The sequence below is a fragment of the Anarhichas minor genome, unplaced genomic scaffold (assembly GCF_050575085.1).
Source record: "Anarhichas minor isolate MPS153535 unplaced genomic scaffold, ASM5057508v1 ptg000004l, whole genome shotgun sequence".
NCBI lineage: Eukaryota > Metazoa > Chordata > Actinopteri > Perciformes > Anarhichadidae > Anarhichas > Anarhichas minor.
In genome coordinates this window covers 8,201,387-8,224,608 of record NW_027466450.1, presented here as the reverse complement: position 1 = coordinate 8,224,608, position 23,222 = coordinate 8,201,387, and the positions used below count along the sequence as shown (strand labels likewise).

Genomic DNA, 23,222 nt, shown 5'->3' with positions numbered 1-23,222 from the left:
CACAACAAAGTCTAGGCAGTCTACTGTAAATAGTAAGACATATATAGCTTTATTGTGTGTTCTGCAAAGACCAATAATACATTAACCTCTGCTCTGAATGTACTACTTGTGATTGTGGAAAGGTTTTAAAAAGGTTAGCCATACAAATAAAAATGTTTGCAGGCAGTCATAAACAGATTACGACTTCTACCTCTCAGCTGTAAGTAACATAGAGGTACAAACCTAGTACAGAACCGCAGGGAAATAAGATTGGATTTTGAAACTGGTTGAGTCAAACCTCCGTGGTTTGTTGGGGCAGGGTGGTTCATATGACAATGAATATGAAGACAGTCTGCGTAGGTTTGACAGCTGTTGATACATGCAGGCAGGGGGGGGTCTCAGCTCTGTTTGACGTCCACCGTTAGTGTTCCTATCAGGGCCCATAACTCCTCTGGCATATTAATCAGTCTGAAAGCCCAGTTTCTGTTTGTCATTTGCCAAGATATCTGCTGTGCATGCAGTTTCACTTTACAGCTGGCAAGGGAAGTGCCGGGGCTTTTGACCTTTTCCAATGAATATAAATTAATTTGTTGCATCATCAGTGCAGACGTCAAGCTTTTTTTTTTTTGCAGTAAAGTAGATTGATATGTAGAAATAACCAAGATTAGCGAATCATTTCAGGGTTAAACTAAAATGTCTACATATACTGACAAAAATAGAGGCACAGGAATATGGAAGTTGGGTTTTAGCTGGGAAGGATAAATGACTAACTATATACTGTGGGCATAGGTTCCTATTGAATTAAAGATGGAATTACTGGAATAAAGATCCTGAATGATTAAGAGCTTTACTTTTAGTCACAACTGTAATACTAGTCTAAACAGGAAGCACCAAATTAAAATGAGCTGATAAACATGTTCTAACACAGGAGTAACACAAAGTGTAACAAGAGTCAAAGCCATACTAACAACTCAGTAAGTCTGTAACATTTGCTAATTAGCACTAAACACAAACTACAGCTATGAATGATGAGAAAGTCATTAGCTTTGCTGGTATTTTGTCATGAATCACAGTATTGGACAAATTAAAAGTTCGACTTGATGAAACCTCAGGAGATCACTGAAGTCATAACAGTTACTCTTGAGAGGGACCTGAATGCATGGGCCAAATTTCATGACGATAGTGGTTGAGACATTCCACTTTAAAACCGATAATGCAAACCCAACGGGGGTGCGAGAGGAAAAATGATGGTCACCAAAGTCAACTAGATCCATCCTCGGGGGACCATGAATGTTGGTGCAATTCATCTTCATTCGTCCGATAGTCGTCGAGGTATTTCAATCAGGACCGAAGTGACGAAATGTTAAAAATAAATAAATCTACAAGATACAGCACCAAGACAAATGAGACAAATAAAACACTTTTTTTTCCTATTTAATTAATATAAATCACTAATTAATATAAAATGTTAAAGAAATAAAAAAAGGCTGAAGTTTGACTTCATTTACTTGACAATGCACGCATTAAGACGACAATGCACGCGTTAAGACAGTATACAGGATTTACAGGCTTACTTACAGGCCTCCGGAGGACTGGAGTTCAGTATCTAGCAGATAGTGTATTTGTTCCTTTAGCATTTTGTCTCTGTAAAGCTGAAGAAACAAAACATAGAACAGGTACAGGTACTTCTATGTAAAAACCCCATGACGATACACAAAAGTTTTGCAACAGAGTACCTTCAGTTGGACGATATCTCAGGAAAAGAACAGTGCCCCCGACGCAGCTGTAATCCCAGGAGACTTTTTCTGACAGTATTGTAAACAGAGGTGCACACAAAGTAAAACATAACACTGCTCGCTGCCATTGCCGTTTAAGAAAGTATGCAGATTAAATTGGCAAGTTGATTTCTTTTCCAAATGAATCCACCGTAGTACAAATGAACGATGCAGTACAATTGAAGAGATAAAGTGAAATTGCTAATATGTTCAGACATTTTCAATCTAAAAAAACAAAAACGTGTCCAAATAAATCTGCGGTTCTAACAAAAGCGAGTCTAATCAAATGCCCAGGTAACAGTTTCTTCCTTATAATAACATTGCAAACAGTCCAGCTCCTATGTCATAAGTTTAATATATATCTTCCTATTTCCGTGACCATCGGCAGTCTCAGAAATGCCCGGTAAGCCATCTTTGGATGCCAAAATGTTTCCCGCCAAGTGTTTTAAAATAAATATAGGTTTGTGCCACTATAAGGGCACTGAACCGATCAAGTCTCTTGTCTCGTGAGATTTCTCTAGGCTGGCCCGCCCTCTGGATGTCTTCAAAAGGCCTTTAAAGTATGTCTGCCTCTTCTTCTCGAGGCAGACTCAAATGTCTGTTTTGATTTTGTCCAGAGAGTTGTCGATCTTTGTGAGAGTCTTTTTGATGCGCAGCGCTGTTAATCTGGCCGACGGATTCTGGTACCAGCACTCCTTCATGAGTTTAGCTATGGAGGTCAAAGTCTGAAAACAAATAAAGAGAAATCAATCAATCGGTGTGTCCAGTGTCAACATTAGAATATCGCTGAAATGCTCTTATATCTGGATATCAAAAGCATGCAGACTTGAACTATATACTGTATATTAATAACTATATAAATATCACTCACAGGGTCTGAAAACCATCTGTTTGGGACGTTGGGCCTCTGCTGATCCACACACACAACCTTCTTCATATCCTCAAAACTGGGATCGCTGGGGACCACGTCGTGAAAAGGTGGCTTGTAGTCTTCTACAATGCCTGCAAGGAGAGCGGTGCATGCAGCAATTCACTTTCAAGAACACTCAATCACTTAAAAACAAAGTGTAATAAAGTTACACTGACAAATGGCTGACACATAAAACACTCTTTTTTTTTTTTTTTTGCTCTTAACTTGCTCTCGAGTGCAGGCATGGGACAAAATAGAGACATGAGGTTCCTGCGTGGAGGGTAAATCAATATCTTAAGTGTTGCTGAGAGCCCACTTCCTACTGTAAGGCGATAAACCTATTTGACAGTGGATGAAGGAAGTAGGTTTTATTTCACATAAGAGGTCTCCGGCTTCTCCACAGACCACAGACAGTAGATGTTGTCGTGTGTATCACAGCCAGATATTTCCATAATTAATGGGGTTTTTTGGGGGGGGGGGGGGGGGGGGTGCAGTCTGACAGGCCTAGTATCTGTGTATGTATCTGTGTATGGTTTTGATGTGTTTGGACGAATAAAAACTTAAATGAGAAAAAACAAAAGCCAAGTATTTCTATCCCAGCCCGACTTAAAGCAATGGTTCTGTGTTCGATCTGAAAAGAAACACGTTCTCAACTATATGTAAAAAACAGTGACAACACAATCTACCACTTTGTTTTTTTAAAGTGACAATATGCTGCTTGTAGGTAATGCAGATTTGTTGGAAATGAGGACGATAGTTGATAACAACAAGATAAGGTACGACTGCACCATCACCATGTTGTGTAGAACGTTTACTGACCATTGCTGACTGTCCTCCTGGCGATCTCCCACAGGACGAGGCCCAGGGCCCAGATGTCCACTCTCTTGTAGGACTCGAAACAGTCCATCTGGATGGAGTCATCAAGCACCTCCGGGGCCATGTAGCGCTTTGTGCCCACTTTGGGGTTGTTCCCCACATCCAACTCGTTGGTGTCTTGAAAATGCATGACGGCCAGACCTAGCACGAAAACACAGAACACGCATAAAGTTCCCCTCCAGATATGAGGCGTATGGAAAATATTTGTTTGAATGTGAAAAACAGCCTTCTGGTGTTTTTCAGTGGTAGGGGACTTAAAAGCGTCCAGTCTCTGACAACTATAATGAAACAAAACACGACACTCACTCCTTCGACTGATGCTGAAACACTACTTGTTTTTGGTAAAAGCCCTGTTCCCACAGGATGTAATCCAACATAAAAACAACTCAACAACTGCTGCCATGTTCGTCAGGAACAGCGAAATGCGTCATCCGGAGCAGAATTTGTTCCATCGAGCATGTAAACATGCCGAGTCCGTCGCAAGCTTATGGCGTGTACCTGAATTTGCTGTTATTCGAGCACCTGCAAATGGAACATTGGTGTATTAGATAAAGTGGTCAGAGTTCCTCTAAATGCGTTTTTGATCAAGGGCTCGGTGGTACATTTAGGCGGTGGATGTTCTGCCTCAATTAACAACAAATATGGCTAAGCGGATAGATGCGAGTAGAGGGATATTATTGAGGATGCATCTCTTATGCAATACCCATAAACCACAACTTTCAATCTTCAAAACAACCGTCAGTAGTTTTCCATCAACCCTCATCTTTTCCGCTTATCTGAGCCGGGCCGCGGCGGCAGCAGGCTTAGTCGGGCATTCTAGACGTACCCTCTCCCCCAGCAACGTTTTCAAGCTCTTTCCTGGTGAACCCTGGAGCGTTCCCGGGCCAGATGAGATGTATAATCTCTCCAGCGGGTTCTCAGTCTAATCCGGGGCCTCTTACCAGTTGGACGTGCCAAGAAATCTCTCAAGGAAGGCGTCCAGGAAGCATCATGATCAGATGTCTGAGCCGACCTCAGCTGGTCCCTTTTGGACGCAAAGGAGAAGCGTCTCTATTCAGAGTTCCCTCCGGGTGTCTGGGCTCCTCACCCTCTCTCTAAGTTTGAGCCCAGCTGCCCGACTACCATAACCCAAAGCTCATGGCGATAGGAGAGGGTCAGAACGTAGATGGACTGCTAAATCGAGAGCTTTTCCTTCCGGCTCAGCTTCCTCTTACAACGCCTGTATCACTGAACCGCCTGTCCGTCTCACAGCCCATTTTACCCTCACTAGTGAACAAGACACAGAGATACTTGAATTCCCTCGCTTGGGGCATTGACTCACTCCCAAGCTAGTGGGCGCAATCTACCGTTCTTCCAGCAGAGAACCATGACCTCAATCTCAAGAGGTACAGACTCCCAAAAGTTAAACTTTTATAACTATTTGATTAAAACAGCGTAGGGAAATGTAAACAGCGGATTTATGATATAGATTGGTCAGCATTCTCACCAAGGTCAGCAATGCAGCACTGTCCGTTCTTTTGAACCAATATATTTTTGCTCTTGAGGTCTCGGTGGGCAATGGCCGGTTTGCCCTGAGTGCCGAAGATCTCAACGTGGAGGTGTGCTAGGCCGCTTGCGATGGAGAGCGCCATGCGGAGGCAGCTGGAGGCATCGAGGGTGCTGAGTTGAAGGTAGTCGTACAAGGAGCCCATCTCGTGGAAGTGTGTGATCAGCCACAACTGAGTGCTGGAGTTCCTCGAGGTCATGTCTGAAGCTATGAAGCCTAAAATTGAGTGAAATATTATCAATGCAATTAATAAACTAAACTTTGATCAATACACGCACCATTGTATGGAAGCCTGCACAAGTCTTTTTTTTTTTTTTAAGCCTGTATATATGAAACATGGTACGCACCCAGGATGTTCTCATGTCTCAGCAGCACAGTGTTGTAGATCTCAGTCTCTCTGAACCAGGACTTCTCGTCTCTGGAGGAGAAGATTTTGACGGCGACACTCTCTCCCTGCCACTGACCCCTCCACACTTCACCGTAACGGCCCTTACCTGGCGGGCAGAAACATGGGAGGAATGAGCAAACACAGAAATGGACTCGTAAAAACTGTGTTACTTTACACGAGCATTACTTGATACTTTTGTCTCTCTTATGTCTAAAGGTTGCTCTTAGCGCTAGAATTACCATTATTTACTCTTTTAGCTCATCGTCTCTCTGAAGGGAGTTTCTAGCAACAACAAACTGTGATGAGGTTCACTGTATGCTGGCTGAACAGTTCCAAATAGTAGATAAAGCTACTGGTCAGCGTCTGATTGGATGATAAAGAAAGTCAAACATTTTGCAGCCACAGACCACGATGTGTTGAAGTTTAGCGAAATGGAAAGCAAGTAATGAAATGACTTTCATCGGTATCATGTAGCTATTTAATGAGGACATAGACATCAGTTTTCTAACATGTTCACAATAACAACATTGTAAGCAGGTAACGTTGTGGCGTCTGTGTAAATATCAGCTTACTTTGCTGCCTCCTAGTGGCCACAAATCAATTAATGCATATTAAATATACAAAAGAATACATATAAAATACAAGTAGTGGAGTAGAGAAAAATGCTTCACAGCCAGTTCCAACTCTTCAAGGGGGAATTTATAACTCTGGCAAGTTATCACAGCAACAATGATTTGCTCCTCTGTCAATACACGTGAGGTAAACAATGCTACATAGTACTGTATCTTGCATATATGCCCTTACACATCCTGCAGGAGGCAGAGTTTTCTGAGGCAGCGCCGTTGTCAATATGACAACAGCCTTTAACGGGGCGCTTACCTACACACTCATTGAGTGTGATTTGTCGTGCAACAGTTCTCTGAACGAGGAACGGGAGTCCTGAGCCACTTCCTGAAGTGCAGGAATGATCCAGAAGATCCTGGCAAAGAGGAAAAACAGAAAGTACAGGTTTTGTAAATGCACATGTCTGTGTTTTATTTGCATGTGAGCTAGTTGAATGAAAACTTTCCCAAAGGAATCCTGCGGCTCGAGCATGAAAAAAAAGATGAAATACGGAGCATCTGGGACTTAGATGGAGACGAATACAACAGGCAGCCTTTGATGTGTGTGTGTGTGGGGGGGGGGGGGTAAGCAGCGTGGGTATCACGATATTGTGTGCGTCTGTGCTGGGGGTGCAGAGTACCCCCTGCTGTGTAAACAACAGAAGTGCCACCCCCTCCCCGATGACTGGTGTGGGCGCTGGAGATTTTTCTCTAACCAAGGGCCAGACTCCAAAACAGGTGCAATGCTGCTGCTAAGCCTTTCTTCTTCTTTTTTTATCTCAGCTAAAACACATGCAGCATCCCGGTGCTGACACAGGAGGGCAGTGTGCCGCAACAGAGCGGGCATCTGCTGGAGCAAAACAAACGGCTAAACTGGGAGGGGAAGATGATGAGGAGTGAAAACAACAAAGAAGAGTGATGCCTCAGATAAACAGATGCATAATGCAAGAGCTGCCTGGGAGACAATTTGGAATCACAACACAGGAACGCAAGAGACAGAGGCCATAAAATGAAGGATGAGTTGCTCTGCAGAGAGTTTAAATCCCTCTCTTTGGTACAGGAGGATTGATTTTCGGAGGGTATATTTGGGCCAGGCCGCTAAGCAGCAGAATGCAATCAGAACGAGGCAATATCACCATAATCACACGACTTTTGGGCAGCAGCCTCCAGAGGGACCAGCACATGTGTTTCAGTCTGATATGCTTTTCACAGCCACACCACTGTTCCTAATATCCTTTCTCAGGGTGCTGCCAAGCACTTTTTTTTATTTTTTATTATGCCGCAGCAAACAAACATTCTGCGGCTCCATATTTGGGCTTTTCATTGCCAAGTGCACTGATGGACTTTGGATATAGCTTGAAAGAAAGCCAAAATCAGCTATTTCTTCCTCTGACACACACATATATATACTCATGAATGATCATACTTTAACAGTAAGACGTGTTATTTACAAGTCTCGTTATTAAAGATAAATGGGATAATCTAAACGTGCTTAGAAAAAGAGATTCCGTCTTCAATGACAGCTGAAAGTTTTAGCTACAAGTGTGTATAGAAATGCCTTCAATTGAAAAAAGGACACTCATGTATGTCCATTTAAAAACGTATGCTTTGGTGAGGATACAGAATGACAAAATGGACGGTAACCGTCGTGCATTTTGTCGGGGCACAAGCGAGACAGAGTTTCAGCTGAACTTGATTACACAGTGCGTAAGCCAGTGAATGTGCTGGGTTGTCTTTCAGACTGAACGCTAACCACAGGACTCCACCTAAACTCTGGATCAGTTTAGTGGGCCTCGGAACATAAACCACTCCGCAGAGAACTCACAATCCACAGTTGAGTGGAGAGAAAATAAATAGCGGAAGACATCCCTCTAACAGACTGGAAAAATAGAAAAGATTCAAAACAAGTTTTAGAGTTGAATTCCAGCAATAGCCACACACACACACACACACACACACACACACACACACACACACACACACACACACACACACACACACACACACACACACACACACACACACACACACACACACACACACACACACACACACACACACACACACACACACACACACACACACACACCAAGTGATTTGATATAATCCTTTACCAACCTTGAAATGATATTCATTTTCTTTCATAATACAGCTGTGCTTACAGTTCACATACATCAAGATAGTAAAGCCAACACAATTTCATTTATGTTTCCTTCCTCAGTGCCTTTAATGATACTGGCTGTTTTACTAACTCTATTACTCAGTAAACAGAGGCACCTCACTGATTTATTTACTTAATCAAACTTCTATATGGCAGCTAGCACAGAGAGGAATAAGTGGGTTAAAATAAAAGACTGGAATTGAATTTGACATTTAACATACTATTCAATTAAAATATGCCTCGAGCAGCTCCAATACTATTCTTTCCAAAGAGCTTAGGCGGTAGAATCCTACTCACCGCCAGAGTGCTGTCCCCCACGTTGGATGCTATTAGGCCATCGATAGTTCCATATTCTGCATCTCGGGATGTTAGTCTCTCCATCTGGTTGTTGTGGATGCGTCTGAACACCAGGATAGCGACAGCAGAGAGGACGATGAGGATGATGATGGGCGCCACGATGACGATAGCCAGTGTGGTCACGCTGTAGCTGGACAGCTCATCGGCTGTGAGGGGAGAGAAAACGTTCACGGGGTGAGATTTCTTCAGACTCGTTTTGGACATTTTTTTTAGAACGCAAAATAAAGCTCGATTTCTAAGCTTGGATTTGGCTTGCATCTGTCAGAAGACTGAGTGCTCAAGTCGACAACAGACGGAGGCGTCCACTGGAACGGAGCAGCGACACAAGAACAAATCACAGGTTCTGGATCTTCAGAAGAAACCAGTTAGGGGTGGGGGGGGCACACACACACACACACACACACACACACACAGCAGAGGTCAGGCCTGAGGAACTGACCACCATTCACACTTTCCAAACATACCAAAGGGAAAGACGGCTCAACTCTGCCAGACAATGATCCCCTTTTCTCCCAAATACACAGAACTAGCAACACATTGTAGGAACTCACCAGCCTTGAACCAAGCACATGGGCAGGGCTGCATTTAGCTTAAAAAAAATTTTTTTTATATATATATATATATATATATATATATATATATATATATATATATATATATATATATATATATATATATATATATATATATATATATATATATATATATATATATATATATATATATATATATATATATATGTATTTGTGGCAATGTAATACCAAGACTGGGGAGAGTTGTAACATAAGGCATTATGTCAGGCATGTCCAAAGTCCGGCCCGAGGTCAGATTTTATATGGCCCGCACCTTCTGTCTTAAAATGCATTATTTATGGCCGCCAGCACAGTCAAAACGGAATGAATGAATCATACAAATTCAACATGCAATTCCTCTTTTTACCTCATGGTGGCAGCACCACTCTGTAACTGTCTGGCTGTTTGAAATTGGCTCTGACCCTTGAACTGTCATGTTACGGCAAGTAAAAAAAAGGAAAGTCGATAATGAGTGCCGCCGCTTCCAGGAGAGGTGGAGATCGCAATATTTTTTTCACCGAAAACCGAAACAACTGTGTCTGCCTAATTAGTCATGAGACTGTTGCCTTGTTTAAGGAATATAATGTAAAGAGACACTACGAGACCAAACATGCTAATGCTACAACAAGCTACCAGAGAGCGACCGTGCTAGAAAAGTGAAGCAACTCCAAGATAACGTGGCCTCACAGCAGCGGTCCTTTTCACATGAAAACATCATCAGAGTAAGCTACCAAGTGGCCATGGTAATTGCTAAACATGACAAACCTTTTACGGAAGGTGAGTTTATCAAAGACTGTTATGAAAATAGCAGAAAACATAATTGCCCCGAGAAGAAGACCGAGTTTGCTAATGTTTGCCTGGCTCGTAACACTGAAGAGCCATCATCACATACTAAGAGACAACTTGATTTGTTTCGTTAGCCTGTTTCATGTGTGTTGAACTTAAATGTGAGACAACTTTTCATTACCCTCACTAAGTCATATTTAAGATTGCCTTGAGGTGAGAATATTGATCAGTTTCTATGTAATTAGCTTTTAGATGGCTTGTTCTTTGTGTTATCTGACTTTCAAGATGTGAAAGAAAGGCAGAATAGTTGTTGAGATGTGTTCACACATGAATGCTTACATTTGGTTACATTGCTATTTGCTGTCATTGAAAATAAAATGATTACATAACAATGTATGTATAGGCTACTTGTATTGTTTAAAATAATGTCAGCAGGGACTGTTGACCCTTGGGCATTTTCACATTATCAAATCTGGCCCTCTTTGAAAGAAGTTTGGACACCCCTGTGGTAAAATAACTGTCAGGAAGTAAAGTGACTTTTTTATCAACCTGACAAAATTACGTTCTTGTGGGAAGAAAAGAAAAGAAAAGGCAACAATGTAACTTCTTTACATTCCAATAGAATGTAAATAAGTTACATTGTATCAGAATGTAGCTTCTTTACATTCTAATAGAATGTAAAGAAGCTACATTGTATAGAATGATTCTATTGAAGTTATTCCTTTTTTAAATGTTTTAGACGAGTCGCTAATCACTTTAAAATAGTGATTATAGCTGATTTAATTTACAGACATGAGATTGATCTTCTCATGTCACTCTTTATACAATGATATAAATTCATCCCCGTTTTATCTACAAGGCTACTTGTATTGTTTAAAATAATGTCAGCAGGGACTGTTGGCCCTTGGGCATTTTCACATTATCAAATCTGGCCCTCTTTGAAAAAAGTTTGGACACCCCTGCATTATGTGAATTGTTCTAATGCGTTAAACTACACCCAGTTAGGTTGAGTCAAAACTAATATTTCCCATTTGAAAGTTGTATTTTTCTCTGAGCTAATCCCCAAATATATAACCAAAAAGACAGCTGGGGTATTGTAGGTATGAATATTAATCTGCCGTAGAGAGAAAAGTAAAGGGGACAGAAACAAAAAGCGCAACAGCAGCTCTGTGTATAGATGCCTGCCTCTCCTTCGCTCCCAGGTGGCTTTACCCGCTGGGCTCTTGTCAGCCCGCTCTGACAGCCTCTGAGAGGACACAGGGGGAAGTGGACGGTGACTAAACAATATTCAAAACCTCCGTTTGGTTGCTCACCGTCTCCCCCGTTTCATAAGGTGCCAGGAGTGTGACCACACAGAGGTGTAACTTGGGCCAAGAGAAACCTTTCAGAAACTCTGAAAGGGGTTTTAGCAATTTCCTTAGTACACAGTTCAATGCTGAAATCAGTAGATGGAGCTCTTGGGCATCGTAGTGTACCTTTGACAGGTAGCTCCACGGTGATGTTCAGGTTACACAGGTGCCCGTGGCAGCACTCCACGGTCTGGTCTCTGGAGGGTGGGGTCTTGCAGGTCAATGTGCTCTGCTCATAAACCTTGAAGCAGCCTTTCTGGTACACCCGGGAGCCAGCGCTGACCGTCAGGGATGAGAAACACTGGTGGCCCTTGCAGCGTTTCTCTTTGTCACATGAGCTGCCCTCGCATACACAGTCATGCTCCTCTTTGATCAGCAGCTTTACTTCCTCCTCTGCAAGAGGACATAGCCGATTAATAATGACACTTTCGACAAAATAAATCATTAAAGCTATTCCTGCGTTACTATAAATATGTATATAGCTTTTTTTATGGCGTGTTAAAAATCTAAATTCAAGTAGAGTTTGTCATAAAATGAAATTATCGTGGGTGACATAAGGTCTATGGTGAACGGCAGCCAAGAGAAATGTGTACAATGTGCACAAAGTCACCTCTCCCTGGAGTTTGCACGGTGACGTTCATGTTACACAGATGGCCCTGGCAGCACTTGACAACATGGGCCGGTGAGGGTGGCGTGGCGCAGGTGACTCTGCCCTCCTCGTCGTCCCTCAGGCAGCCCTTCTGTTGGACGGCCACCCCGTCAATCATCTCCAGAGAGGAGAAACACTGCTGGCCCGCACAGCGATGGTCTCGCTCACACACACCGCCCTCGCACATACACTCCTGGTCCCTGAGGACCGGTCTGCCAGCAGACGGTTCTATATCTGATAAGAGGAAATAAAGATACGGGGAAACCCATTACAGCAATACTATTAGCAGGCCATTAAATTAAACAGCATTCACTCAGATCACAAAACATGAAAATGGATCTCTGCTGTGTGGCTTGAAGAGGCCAGTCAAGTAGATTTAAATGTATGACTTTTGACAAATACTTAATGACAATTTCTTCATATTCTAAAAAGACTAAGCCACTTGCTTCCATGCATTGATTATGAAAATCCTACAGATGTTCAGGCAGGTTATTTTTCACACTGTTATGGGTTCAAACACCTCACCTTTCACCGGTAACTGCAAGGAGACGTTCATGTTGCACAAATCCCCAAAGCAGCACTCTACCAGCAGCTCAGGAGTCGGCGGGCTTTCGCATCGCGACGACCCTTCCTCATTACCCACAATGCAGCCCCTCTGAAGGGCCGACGTCCCGTTCAGCACGGAGAGGGAGGTGAAGCACTGCTGGCCGAAACACCGGCCCCCACTGCTGCAGGAGCCCCCGTCACACAAACATACAGAGTTTCTGGAACTAACATCACCTTTAAAATAAAAAAAAATAAAAAAAATCATGTAACTGGTCAGAATTCAGCCCTGAAAATGTGTTACAAAAGATGATCAGTGCTTATCCTTTGCGAGTATCTATTGTCAGAACGCGGACATTTGTGAATCGTCGCCTTAAAAAAAAGCTCCTTTTTCTACTGCATTCTATCGCCACTGCAGTTTTTTAAAATAACACTGCGAGACAGCAGATGAAAGGGTGACAGACTGGGGAGGGGCGGGTGAAGGGGGGAAAAAAAAGTGAATTTTTGGTCTGTGCATGTAAAAGACTTGAGGGGGACAGAGAAAGACAGAGGCTGAAGGATTGTGCGCATGTTTAACCAGAGTAAAAGAGAACAGACATCCAGCGCGCGCACACACACACACACACGCACACGCACACGCACACACACCCCCTTCAAGCTACTACATGTACTTGGGACAAGCTGTGTTTTGAGACAAGACACTTACCTTCCAGGCTTGAACAGGGAAGGACCAGGGCGATCACAACCAAAAGAAACATGCCCCTCACCGCCATTGTAGAGCTAGATGGATAAAAAAAAAGAAGAAGAGAGAAACATAAAAATGAGGCTGCACTCCGATGAATAAATGTACATGCAGAAGGGGGGCTGGAATTGTATTCAGAGCAAATGATGGCAATTTTTATACAGAATACCTTTTGGTATTTTTTGTAAAAACATATTTCAGGATACCATTCAGAGAGACAGACAGAAGACCACGAGAGAGAGAGAGAGAGGGCGAGAGAGACAGACAGAAGACCACGCGAGCGAGAGAGAGAGAGAGAGAGAGAGAGAGAGAGAGAGAGAGAGAGAGAGAGAGAGAGAGAGAGAGAGAGAGAGAGAGAGAGAGAGAGAGAGAGAGAGAGAGAGACCGACAGGAATTTACTGTCGACCAAAGAGTAATAGAAAAAGCAATTTTACAGAGGGAGACCTTTTCTTGTTTTTAGAAAAAGAGTCAACACCAAGTTTAAAATGTTAAAGTAAAGTGGGTCTCAAGCCTTCCTGTTGTCCTGGCAACAAGGCATTGAGTGGCAAGCAATGGGGAGACTGGTGCTCTCTTATTGGCTGCCTCTACGTGTGTGTGTGCATGCGTGGTGATGTGTGTGTTTGTTGGAGGGACAGGCTGCTTGGCAGTGAGGGGAGAGGAGCAGACAGACGAGAGAGGAGGACGACAAGGAGAGTGTGGGTGCCCAAATACTATCATTTAGAGACCTGGAGACAGTCTCATCCTTCAATATTTAATGCGTCTCTAGAAGCGTCCACATTGGCTGTGCGGTTATGTTTGTTTGTTTCATCCAGTGACACATGTTTTTAACAGACCACCAGTTTACACCAATTTACTCACACTGTAAACTCAAAAGAAAAGAAAAAAATCCCCCCCATAGCTACCCAAAGACGACATGAGAGTTCTCGTCGCAGCCTACAGCGTGCCCCCGTTTATGCCATACTAAGCACCGGGGCCGTTATCTTGGAAGCATGTGTTTGCGCGCCTGAATGCATCTGTGCCACTGATAAATACCCAAGCACCCCCCCCCCCCCCCCTTACCTCCATCCCCTCCCAAGCCTTTGTGCCCGTCTCCCAGACATAAATGATTAAGCGCATGATGTTAGCATTAGTCCAACGGTGGCGTCTGTACGGGCCCGCTCGCACACAGACCACATGCTGCTCCTTTAATCGGAGCACAAAACAGAAGCTGCCACACAGAGATAATCGGGAGCTCTGTCTGCTCCCTTTGGACCAGGGGAGCAGCAATGGGGAGGGGGAGGGGGGGCAGGGAATGGGCAGGAGGGCATGGGGAGATCTAGCCAGGGGGCAACTGGGGGACAGTGGGTCAGAGAAGGGCAGAGCCAGTGTGGGCTCAATCTGGAGGGAGGAAGTGGGACAAGGAGGTGTCTGGATTCAGCGCCCCAGGGGGACAGCAGGAAGAAGGGCACCATGCTGGTGGGGGAGGGGGGGGAGCAGGATAAAGAGATAAGCAGAGGGGTAAAAGACAATAGTCTGGAGCACATGCTAGAGCCTCGGAAAGGAGATTCTGTCTAATCTCGATATTGACTCGTATATCACTCGAAAAAGAGCACGATATCCCGACTCACGTTGCTGACAGATCAATAACTCACCTCAATTAACTAAGTAGAGCCCCGTCATGGGGCTCCATTTATGGCTTCAATAAGTGTAGGTAAATGATTTGCTGCTGCTGTTTTGTTCATATTTACTGCTGAAAGAGTCTCGACGGGGCACTGAAGTTATCGCCGTCTCAATTTATCTCTCCGCGAGGACACTTCGTCTTAAACAAGCCATCGCAAGCAGTGAGGCGCACGCCGACGACCGAGCCGCTCGGTGGTCCTATTACGTGCCGTCATCTACAAAGCAAATATTTCCGTCTGCGCAGGAAAACCTGGAGGGCCTTTCTGCCTGATCACACGTCCACTACTGTATGTTTTACACAGTCTATTTTGAACATAAACTACTCCACATGTATCCACACGTGAGGCAAAGCTGGCTGCTAAACATATCATCAAGCCGGCTAGCAGCTTCGCCTGATGAACACACCCAGGACTAGTGATTCTAGTCCTGGGTGTGTATTCTAGAATGGAGAGAGGCAGGGCGAGCATCTGCACAACCGATTGCGATCTGAGCAGACAACTTTATGGCGCTGTGTGTGTGTGTGTGTGTGTGTCGCAGCTCTCTCTATCCCTGCATATTGAATTCTCTGGCAGTGTTCGGCACTGTGTGTGTTCACTGAGCTGACATCCTGCCAAGGGTGTGCTCTGAACCCCCCCCCCCCACCAACTATCTGTCTCAACCCCCCTTCTTTTCCTTTTACTCCCTCGTCCTATATCCTCTGATGTGGTGTTGTAATAAGAAACCAGCATAGATACCACATGGTAATTATGTTTTCCCAGGTTTACTGAATGACTCTTACAGTACGCAATAGAAGCTTGGAAAGGTGGCCAAATTTCACCCAACTGTGATTGTGTGATTGTTTTGCAATGCATTGCATTATGATGCTGACTCGCTGTCTGTGAAGAGTCAGGCAGTTTAAATATTGGTATCCCAAGTGTATCGAGCTCATGTAGCGGTAGAGAGTAAATAAAGTACAGTGCACAAGTAGTAAATATAAACATGTGGTTATATTTTGTATGTGGTGCACTGTTGAGGATTTAACTAACCATCTCAACCAAGCTACCTACACATGAAGTCATCAGTGATAATAACACACATACAGGCATAATTAAATGTGTGTATGAATGCACGTTTGTCAGGGGTCCCTCTGCACAAACAGTACTTTAGATTTTGAGTTGATAATCTTTCACTTTAAATTCTGAATGCGGTCGCTTTTAACATCCACTACGGATTCACACCTTACATTAGTAAATGAATCTGGATGCTTCTCCCCACCGCAGGTATTTGGTATGAAGATATCAATGCCTCTGAAATGCGTCAGCACTGACCACTGCTCTTGGGAATACAGAGACCACATTTAGCTCGACACAAGGAAGTCAAAGTGTGTACAACCCGGAGAGAAATAGTCCAGATAGACTCGGCCCTGTGAAAAGTATGCGAGGGTTAACGCTCCCACTTATCAAGGCTCCCGTCTTTTGACGCCATGTTTCCTTCCCAGACTCTTTCCAGTGATCCCGCTCCAGAGGGCCATCTTGATAAGCACTTCTCTGAGATGTTGAGCAGACTTTCAAGTGATTAAATGGAGATGATTAAACATGCAAACTCAAATATTGTGCGATCGGTAATGCTACCGCATGTTGGCAGTTACGATGATTTAAATGTATTGTATTGGCATTTGTTGTTTCTAGGGTGACATCTTGTGAATGACAAAACATGACTTTGTCTGATGAGCACGGGTGCATTCGCTGAGGATGAAGAGGGAGGAGGCCAGAAAGCCCTGCAGGAGCTGCTGAGTCATCGCGCTGGCACAAGAGAGGGGAGACGAGAGGCGGGATCTGTGTCTGAGCAGGCAGGCAGGCTGGCACAGTTACCGCGGCGCAAATAGCCGGGGCACCGAGGAAGCTGTGCGAAAAAAAAAAAAATAACTGCAGGCAGTCGAGTGGAGGAAGCGGGCAGAAGACTGGGGGGGGGGGGGGGCAATGCGGAGCCGGCACCGGCCCCTCCCCCGACCCAGACAGCCAAAGAGCCAGCATGCCATCAGGGACACACAGATGGTTTGGCTCCTAGGTGGACGTGGGTGTAACACAGACCTGCGGGCGAAAGTTGTCCTCTCTGCAGCAGCCCACATTCATATTCACACTACAGCTCAGCGAAGCAACACAGTCACCTCAGCACATTCTCTGCCTACAGTCAAATACAGCACTTGGGGTGACTCAAACTAAAAGTTTAAAGAATACACAACCTTAACTTTTTAGTAGGTTATGAGGGAGTACACACACACACACACAAGATCTGTGTTGGTTTAAACAAAAAACATCGAGTATCAGGGGGACCACCCAACAAAATGTGCCTTCCAAAAGCCAAGGACTACCTCACAACGTCCTGACACTCAACATGAAGCACAACGATAATGGTGAACCACTTTAGGAGAGATTCGATGGGCCTGGCCGTCTTGTGGAAGGCTTGTGGTGTAGCTAGCTGTTGGCTGAAGGCCCCTACACACTGTGTGACATTGGCAATCTTGCAGCTCCATTACATGTCACACTGTGCAAGATGGATCCAATATAATCTCCTATTAAATCCGTGTCAGGCTGTACAATATCAAATTCTGAGGGTGCGATGAATGCCTGATGAAAATGTAGGACCAGGGGAAGACCGGTCATGAAGTAAAATGACCTGCAGCAAAGCATCAAACAAGGTTTGAGCCAAACGTCATTTAAAATGTCGGACGGAATTATGAGTTGATATTTTTGCAGACTCTGCTACAGCGGCCACATTGAAATAATTTGGTCCTTCGTGAAAGCGGATGATTCAAGGACCAACGCTTTACTGTCGACGTTACTCGGGCTCAGCCCAGAGCGTAGGCGTGTTTATGCCAAGCGACCAATAGACCAGATGGTAGTCGACTTTCCACAACAGGCAGATCATCATAGCAGCAGGATCAGCAAATATTAAGGCAGATATTTTTGCTTGATAATGTGAAATATTCTCTGACAAATAAACATCAAGTGACTCACACACTTGGCTTTAATCTGCATGTTAGTAAGAGCACAAAACACAAGCAAAACTTTGCTTTATGGAACCAAAAGCGGCCCAAACGCACCAGCTTTAAACACTTGTATATATTGAGGAGATGATAACGAACCGAACACAGGTATTGTACTGGCAGCAGTGTTGAAACAGAGCTCAATGCGGCGCTGTGACCTTGTCTGGTGTAAGTGTGAAACAGGCTGACCCTTTCTTGATATCCTGTGTCGTGCACTTAGGCCGCGCGTGAAAGCCGTGCGCTTCAGCTGGGTACAAAAGCCAAGCTCGATAACCTTTTGGAAACACACCTCGCCGGTCCAAGGGCCCATCGTCAAATGCGGAGACGAATCCGCGGAGCCCCATCTCTCGGGGCCCCTACAGTATCTCAGCAGCTGCCTCCTTTCACAGTGTGAGGAATGTAATCAAATGCAAATGACCCCCTGCGTATGTTCAACCCTCACTCACACATTCATTGCGGTTGGCAACGGCATAGCGGGTTTTTGTTCCATGGATACAGTGTCACACACACACACACAGAGTGTATTTGGCCTAGATCAGATGTAATCAGAGACAATAGCTGCCTTTTCTTCCTGCTGTGCTCCCACCCTACCTAAGCTCTGTGTTTTCTCAAGACGTCACAGACACACAGAACCGAAACTAAAGCAACACTTCTACCCAGTAAGTAATAGCAGTTTTTTTTTTTTGGGGGGGGGGGGGGGGGGTTCTGCAAGGTTTTATTATGGTTTCAAAAAGGCTTGAAATCTCGTGAGACGCAACTTGGGAAGATTTTACAGCATTGTGAAGACACCGTTAACAAGTCATCTAACGCAATGGTCACCATAGTAATTAAGACCTTTATCACACAGCTATGAAAACATGTGAAACAAGCCCATTCAAACAGCATCTTTATGGTCCCCGGCTATGTTTGCCGACCGAGGAATGCACAAACACTCTTCCCTCCAAAACGACCGTCTCGCAAAGTTCACTGCCCCGGGGCAATGCCACTCTCAAAAGACACCTCGGTTCGTATCACCGTGCACCCTTTTAAAACACATTCTCCCTTCTCGTGAAACAAGAGAATCAGCCAAAACGGACCGAACGAGCCGTGTGCACAGCTAGACCAAGCTCAGGGAATATTTAGTCTGGATTGATTTCTGCACCGTGTGCGTCCGGGAGTCAGAGGGGCTATCGTGATCTCCCCGGCTGTGTGACCCACAAAAACATCCACCAAACCAATGATCACCGCGCTGACAATCACTCAGCAAACAGCTTGAAAGAAAACAATGAACGTGCAGCGCTACGCTCCGGAGCCATTACACCCTGCTGCCAATGGAGCCTTTATGGCCGGGAGTTTCCTGAGCCTTTCCGGAGAGACTTCTAAAGAAGAAGAAGGCCGGTAGTAAACACGGGAAGTGAACACGTGGAGGGCTGGGCCGTGATTCAACTTTGTGGATTGGATTGTGATGATTTGATAATATGGAGGTCAATAACTCAAAGCTATGTTTGATCTGAATGGAATTTGTCTAATGCGGTCCAAGCATTGAGTTTGACAAATAACTAAAACCTAACAAATTCCCCATTTGGCTCATCATGGGGAATGGACCGGACGGATTCAAGCAAGCGCTGTCAATGTGTTGCTGAAGTGCTTCCATTATAAACGGAGCTACTTCAGTTGTTGACCCCTCGTGACCCGAGAGATGAAACGGATTATTTTCCAAGTCGTAGACAAGTCCATGCCTCGGACCGAGGGAATGTGATCAGAGAGAGAGCGAGAGAGAGAGAGAGACTGAAACAAAGCCATAACTTTTAACAGCTGAGCGATAAGACAAGAGCACTGAGGCAAATGAAGGGCTCATAAAGTGTGTATTGCAGACTGTCTCCAGTGCAGTCTGGGGTTAGTGTGGAGAGAGAGAGAGAGAGGAGAGGAGCCATGTGTGCATCGGTGATGACAGTAGTGTCTCGTATCCCTTTTATCCGTCTCCACTGGTCCTCATCCAACATTGGAACACAGAATGAGAGAAATCAATAAGTCTGTGCGGAGCCACCAGAAGAAAAGAGCGAGATTCCGAAAACAGCAAACGGTAACAAGACTCAAAATCAGGCAAATACACAGGCGGTCTTTTATCTTTCTATTCCCGCCCCCCCCCCCCTCTCTCTAACTTCCCATGTCATGCTGAGACTGCATTGCCCGCAGGTCCCAGACAAGCTCCTCTCATCGTGATATGTTTGGGCTACATAAAGCTGACGATTATTAAAAAGGCTCAAGCATTTTTTTTTTTTTGAGCCTAAAAATAACACTGCAGACAGAGGGGCCCCTTTCTAAAGAGCCGGACACGAGCACAGAGCAGAGGCAAATTCAACCCACATGCTGCGTTTCTCTGCAGCCTGCTGCCTCGTCTGATGCCAGGTTTGTTGCTTGTCAAACTTTCTAGTAAATCAGCATACACACACACACACACACACACACACACACTGATGCACACACACACACACATTGATGCACACGTGCACACACACGCACAGGATATATATGGCCAAAACTGCAGCAAGATAGCTAGAAAGGTTGCCGCAATGAGCTGTAGACTTCAAGCCAAATTCTGCCCCCTTTCTATCCTCCAGCCGCCGCCTCCGACCCGCATTCACACACATAGTCTCCCACACACACACACACAGAGTATCCCCTCCCTCTCTTCCTCCCTGACTCCAGAGCCACCTACATGGAGGAGCTATGAGACTCTTGCTCAGACTTGAAGCCGTCTATCTTGGTCTCATAACTGCAGTTCTCTTGTTAATGACAGACTGTGTAACCTGATTCCACACACACGCACGCACACACACACACACACACACACACACACCACTCTCTCTGGGGTTTTTTTTGGAGCTAGTGCTTCCCTCTGCCTCCACTTGCATATTGTACCAAACCCAAAACTGCAAGCTGCTTCTGACAGCCAAATTACTGTGCACAGAAAAACGATCGCTATCAGAGGTGCAGAGGCCAAGATATCTGCAGCCCGAGAATTCGGGAGTCCTAATTGTGGATAAAAGGCATGAATGAAGCATTTGTAGGAGAACGTTCAGATGGACATCTAAAACATCATTTCTAATAGTGTCTGTGAACCAATGATTACTTTCCCTTGTAGTACTCTGAGCAGTACGTTTTGATAATATTACTATTGGCAGTAGGATTGCGTAACGACATAAATACCGCTAAGCATCATGGTAAATCAGACACACTTAAGGCCTCTTTAAAACAAATGCGAGGAAAATAATTATTCAACATTCCAAGACACTCCAAACCAGTCCCCATTGTTGGGAATGCATTGTTAGTCTTGGGGAGACAGATAACCTCCAACTGGTGGAGGAATAAGTTACCACAGAGAGGCAGTTTGGAACAATGACACTGGCCCAAGGCCAAACAATAACATTGTTGTAGACCGAGAGACGCTGAGGAGGAGTGGACCAATCACAATGGCGGGGTGAGCGACCGCAATCAGGCCGGTGTGCCCGTTACCTCGGCTGAGCAGGACGGGGTGGTCAAAGACCCCCCCGGAGTCGAACCATATCTCAGACCACTATCAGCCAGACGCACAGCAGGCGCCCAACATGGAGGCCCCGACTTCAGTGACTGGTCAGCTGTGGGGTTACGCACTCCAGATCCTCAAGCAACCACGCAAACCCCACCGCCTCCTAACCATAACAGATCATCTCCTCTGGGATTCCTCCAATCCGGTCCGAGGAGACTTCACCGACAACATTAAATGTATTGCATGTTGCTTTGAGTGGCTAACCCGTATAGATTAAACGAGGTGCCATGCATGTACATTAAAGTGCGGTCAACTGAATGGTTTAGGTGTGTCGGCAGAAGTGCATCACACAGTTAACGGGAGCTTTGGCCGTGCTGTGTTCGATCTCCACCAGGCTAGGCTGCACAACAACAACAAAAACAAATGCACATTCAAGTGCTCCCCAGACATTTGGGCCACTAGTGAAGAGAGACCTGATTAGTATGTGGGAATGGGATTTTCTAGAGAGTTGATTCGGAAGGAAGAACACTTCAGTGTGAGACGTTCCCCTTTCACACATCTTTTAATCGGCACAATTATCCCCTGAATGTTTTGCAGCTAGCTTTAACACCTCTGGTAATGAAGTTGGCACCCTCTCATCAGCAGGTCTGCCGGCTTTACATTTAATTGCCACCTTGCAATCTTATCACACACCATTTCCTGTTTGGGTCTGATTGTTCCTCGGTGAGGGAGAGGCATGTCAAACAAATACTCTGGAAGAACTATATTGGAGATTTGTCTTAAATGTCACTTCATTGCCAGCTAGTTACTAGCATTTTAAGTGTGTGTGTGTGTGTGTGTGTGTGTGTGTGTGTGTGTTTTGGGCTCTCCCACCTCCCCCCAGGACTGCGATTGTGATGTTAAAGTGCTCAGCGTGGGATGATGAGACACACGATCAAGCAGTGAACGACCCTCCCAAAAGACTGGTTTGCATGACAAAAAAAACAAACAGCAACCTCTTAACAAAGTCACGACTAGTTGCAAAGTTGCTAGCTTGCACGTGACGTAGATATTACAGGTCGCAATGCTAGACTCGAGACGTTTATTGTCACACGTTTAGCATCATCACCATTGACCAAAAAACATCTCTTTTACGCGTAGAAAGAAAATAGGCTTCGCTGCGTGGAGAAGGCTGCTACCCCCCTCTGCTAAACCACACAGCCGATACATTGTAACGTTAGAACATGCGGGCATCTGTTCACACAACACAAGGAGCGTACATATATTGCTGTATGTGGCTGCAATTGCAAAACAGGCCAAGATTTTTTTTTTTTACGAGGAAAAGCTGAGAGGGATCAGCAAACTTCTCCACGTCTGTGGAAATGTCTGTTAGGCTTTATGCACAGTTAGATTCTAGCCAGGCCTCCGCGATGATCAAACTTACCTTGGTGGGGTCTCTTTTTTTTTTTTTCTTCAAAGTGCTTTATGAGAGCTCGGTAAACTGGCGCAGGTCGAACTTACTCTGCCATCTCCCGAGGATTCACCGACAATACCCGATTTGTTTTCCCAAAGTCTGAAGCGCAGCAGAGCCTACATGACGCCAGCGTTGACGTCCGTCGTTTTTGCTCGGTGCAAAAAAAAAATATATGCGATATTCAGAAGAGAGGAGACATAAAGACACTTTTTTTTTTTTTTTTAAACGGTGTGCGCCCCTTTTCAAATACACCGGCACTGTCTGGGGCTTCACGACTCGCACTCGAACCCACAAAGGCAAAAAGCCAGGGTTGGAGGAAGTTACCTTTGCAACAACTCTCTG

At 44.8% G+C, this 23,222-nt stretch overlaps 1 protein-coding gene across 1 annotated transcript; it reads right to left on the bottom strand.

The window, feature by feature from the left end:
• Positions 1 to 1,397: 1,397 nt before the first annotated feature.
• LOC142968417 (activin receptor type-1-like) lies at positions 1,398 to 23,222 on the bottom strand. Its single transcript, XM_076108276.1, has 12 exons — positions 22,851 to 23,222; positions 13,200 to 13,273; positions 12,476 to 12,730; positions 11,912 to 12,184; positions 11,428 to 11,694; positions 8,535 to 8,740; positions 6,354 to 6,453; positions 5,434 to 5,580; positions 5,027 to 5,302; positions 3,484 to 3,681; positions 2,626 to 2,756; positions 1,398 to 2,479 (listed from the first exon to the last, which is right to left on the bottom strand). Exons 2-12 carry the CDS (start codon positions 13,264 to 13,266, stop codon positions 2,345 to 2,347), a joined length of 2,055 nt encoding a protein of 684 aa, XP_075964391.1. The 5' UTR covers positions 13,267 to 13,273; positions 22,851 to 23,222; the 3' UTR covers positions 1,398 to 2,344.

Coding starts and splice junctions, on each gene's coding strand:
- LOC142968417 (XM_076108276.1), bottom strand. CDS start 13,266: ATGGCGGTGAGGGGCATGTTTCTTTTGGTTGTGATCGCCCTGGTCCTT. Junction 12,185..12,475: donor CTTGCAGTTACCGGTGAAAG/GTGAGGTGTTTG, acceptor TCCTCTTATCAG/ATATAGAACCGTCTGCTGGC. Junction 6,454..8,534: donor TGGGGGACAGCACTCTGGCG/GTGAGTAGGATT, acceptor CCTCTTTGCCAG/GATCTTCTGGATCATTCCTG.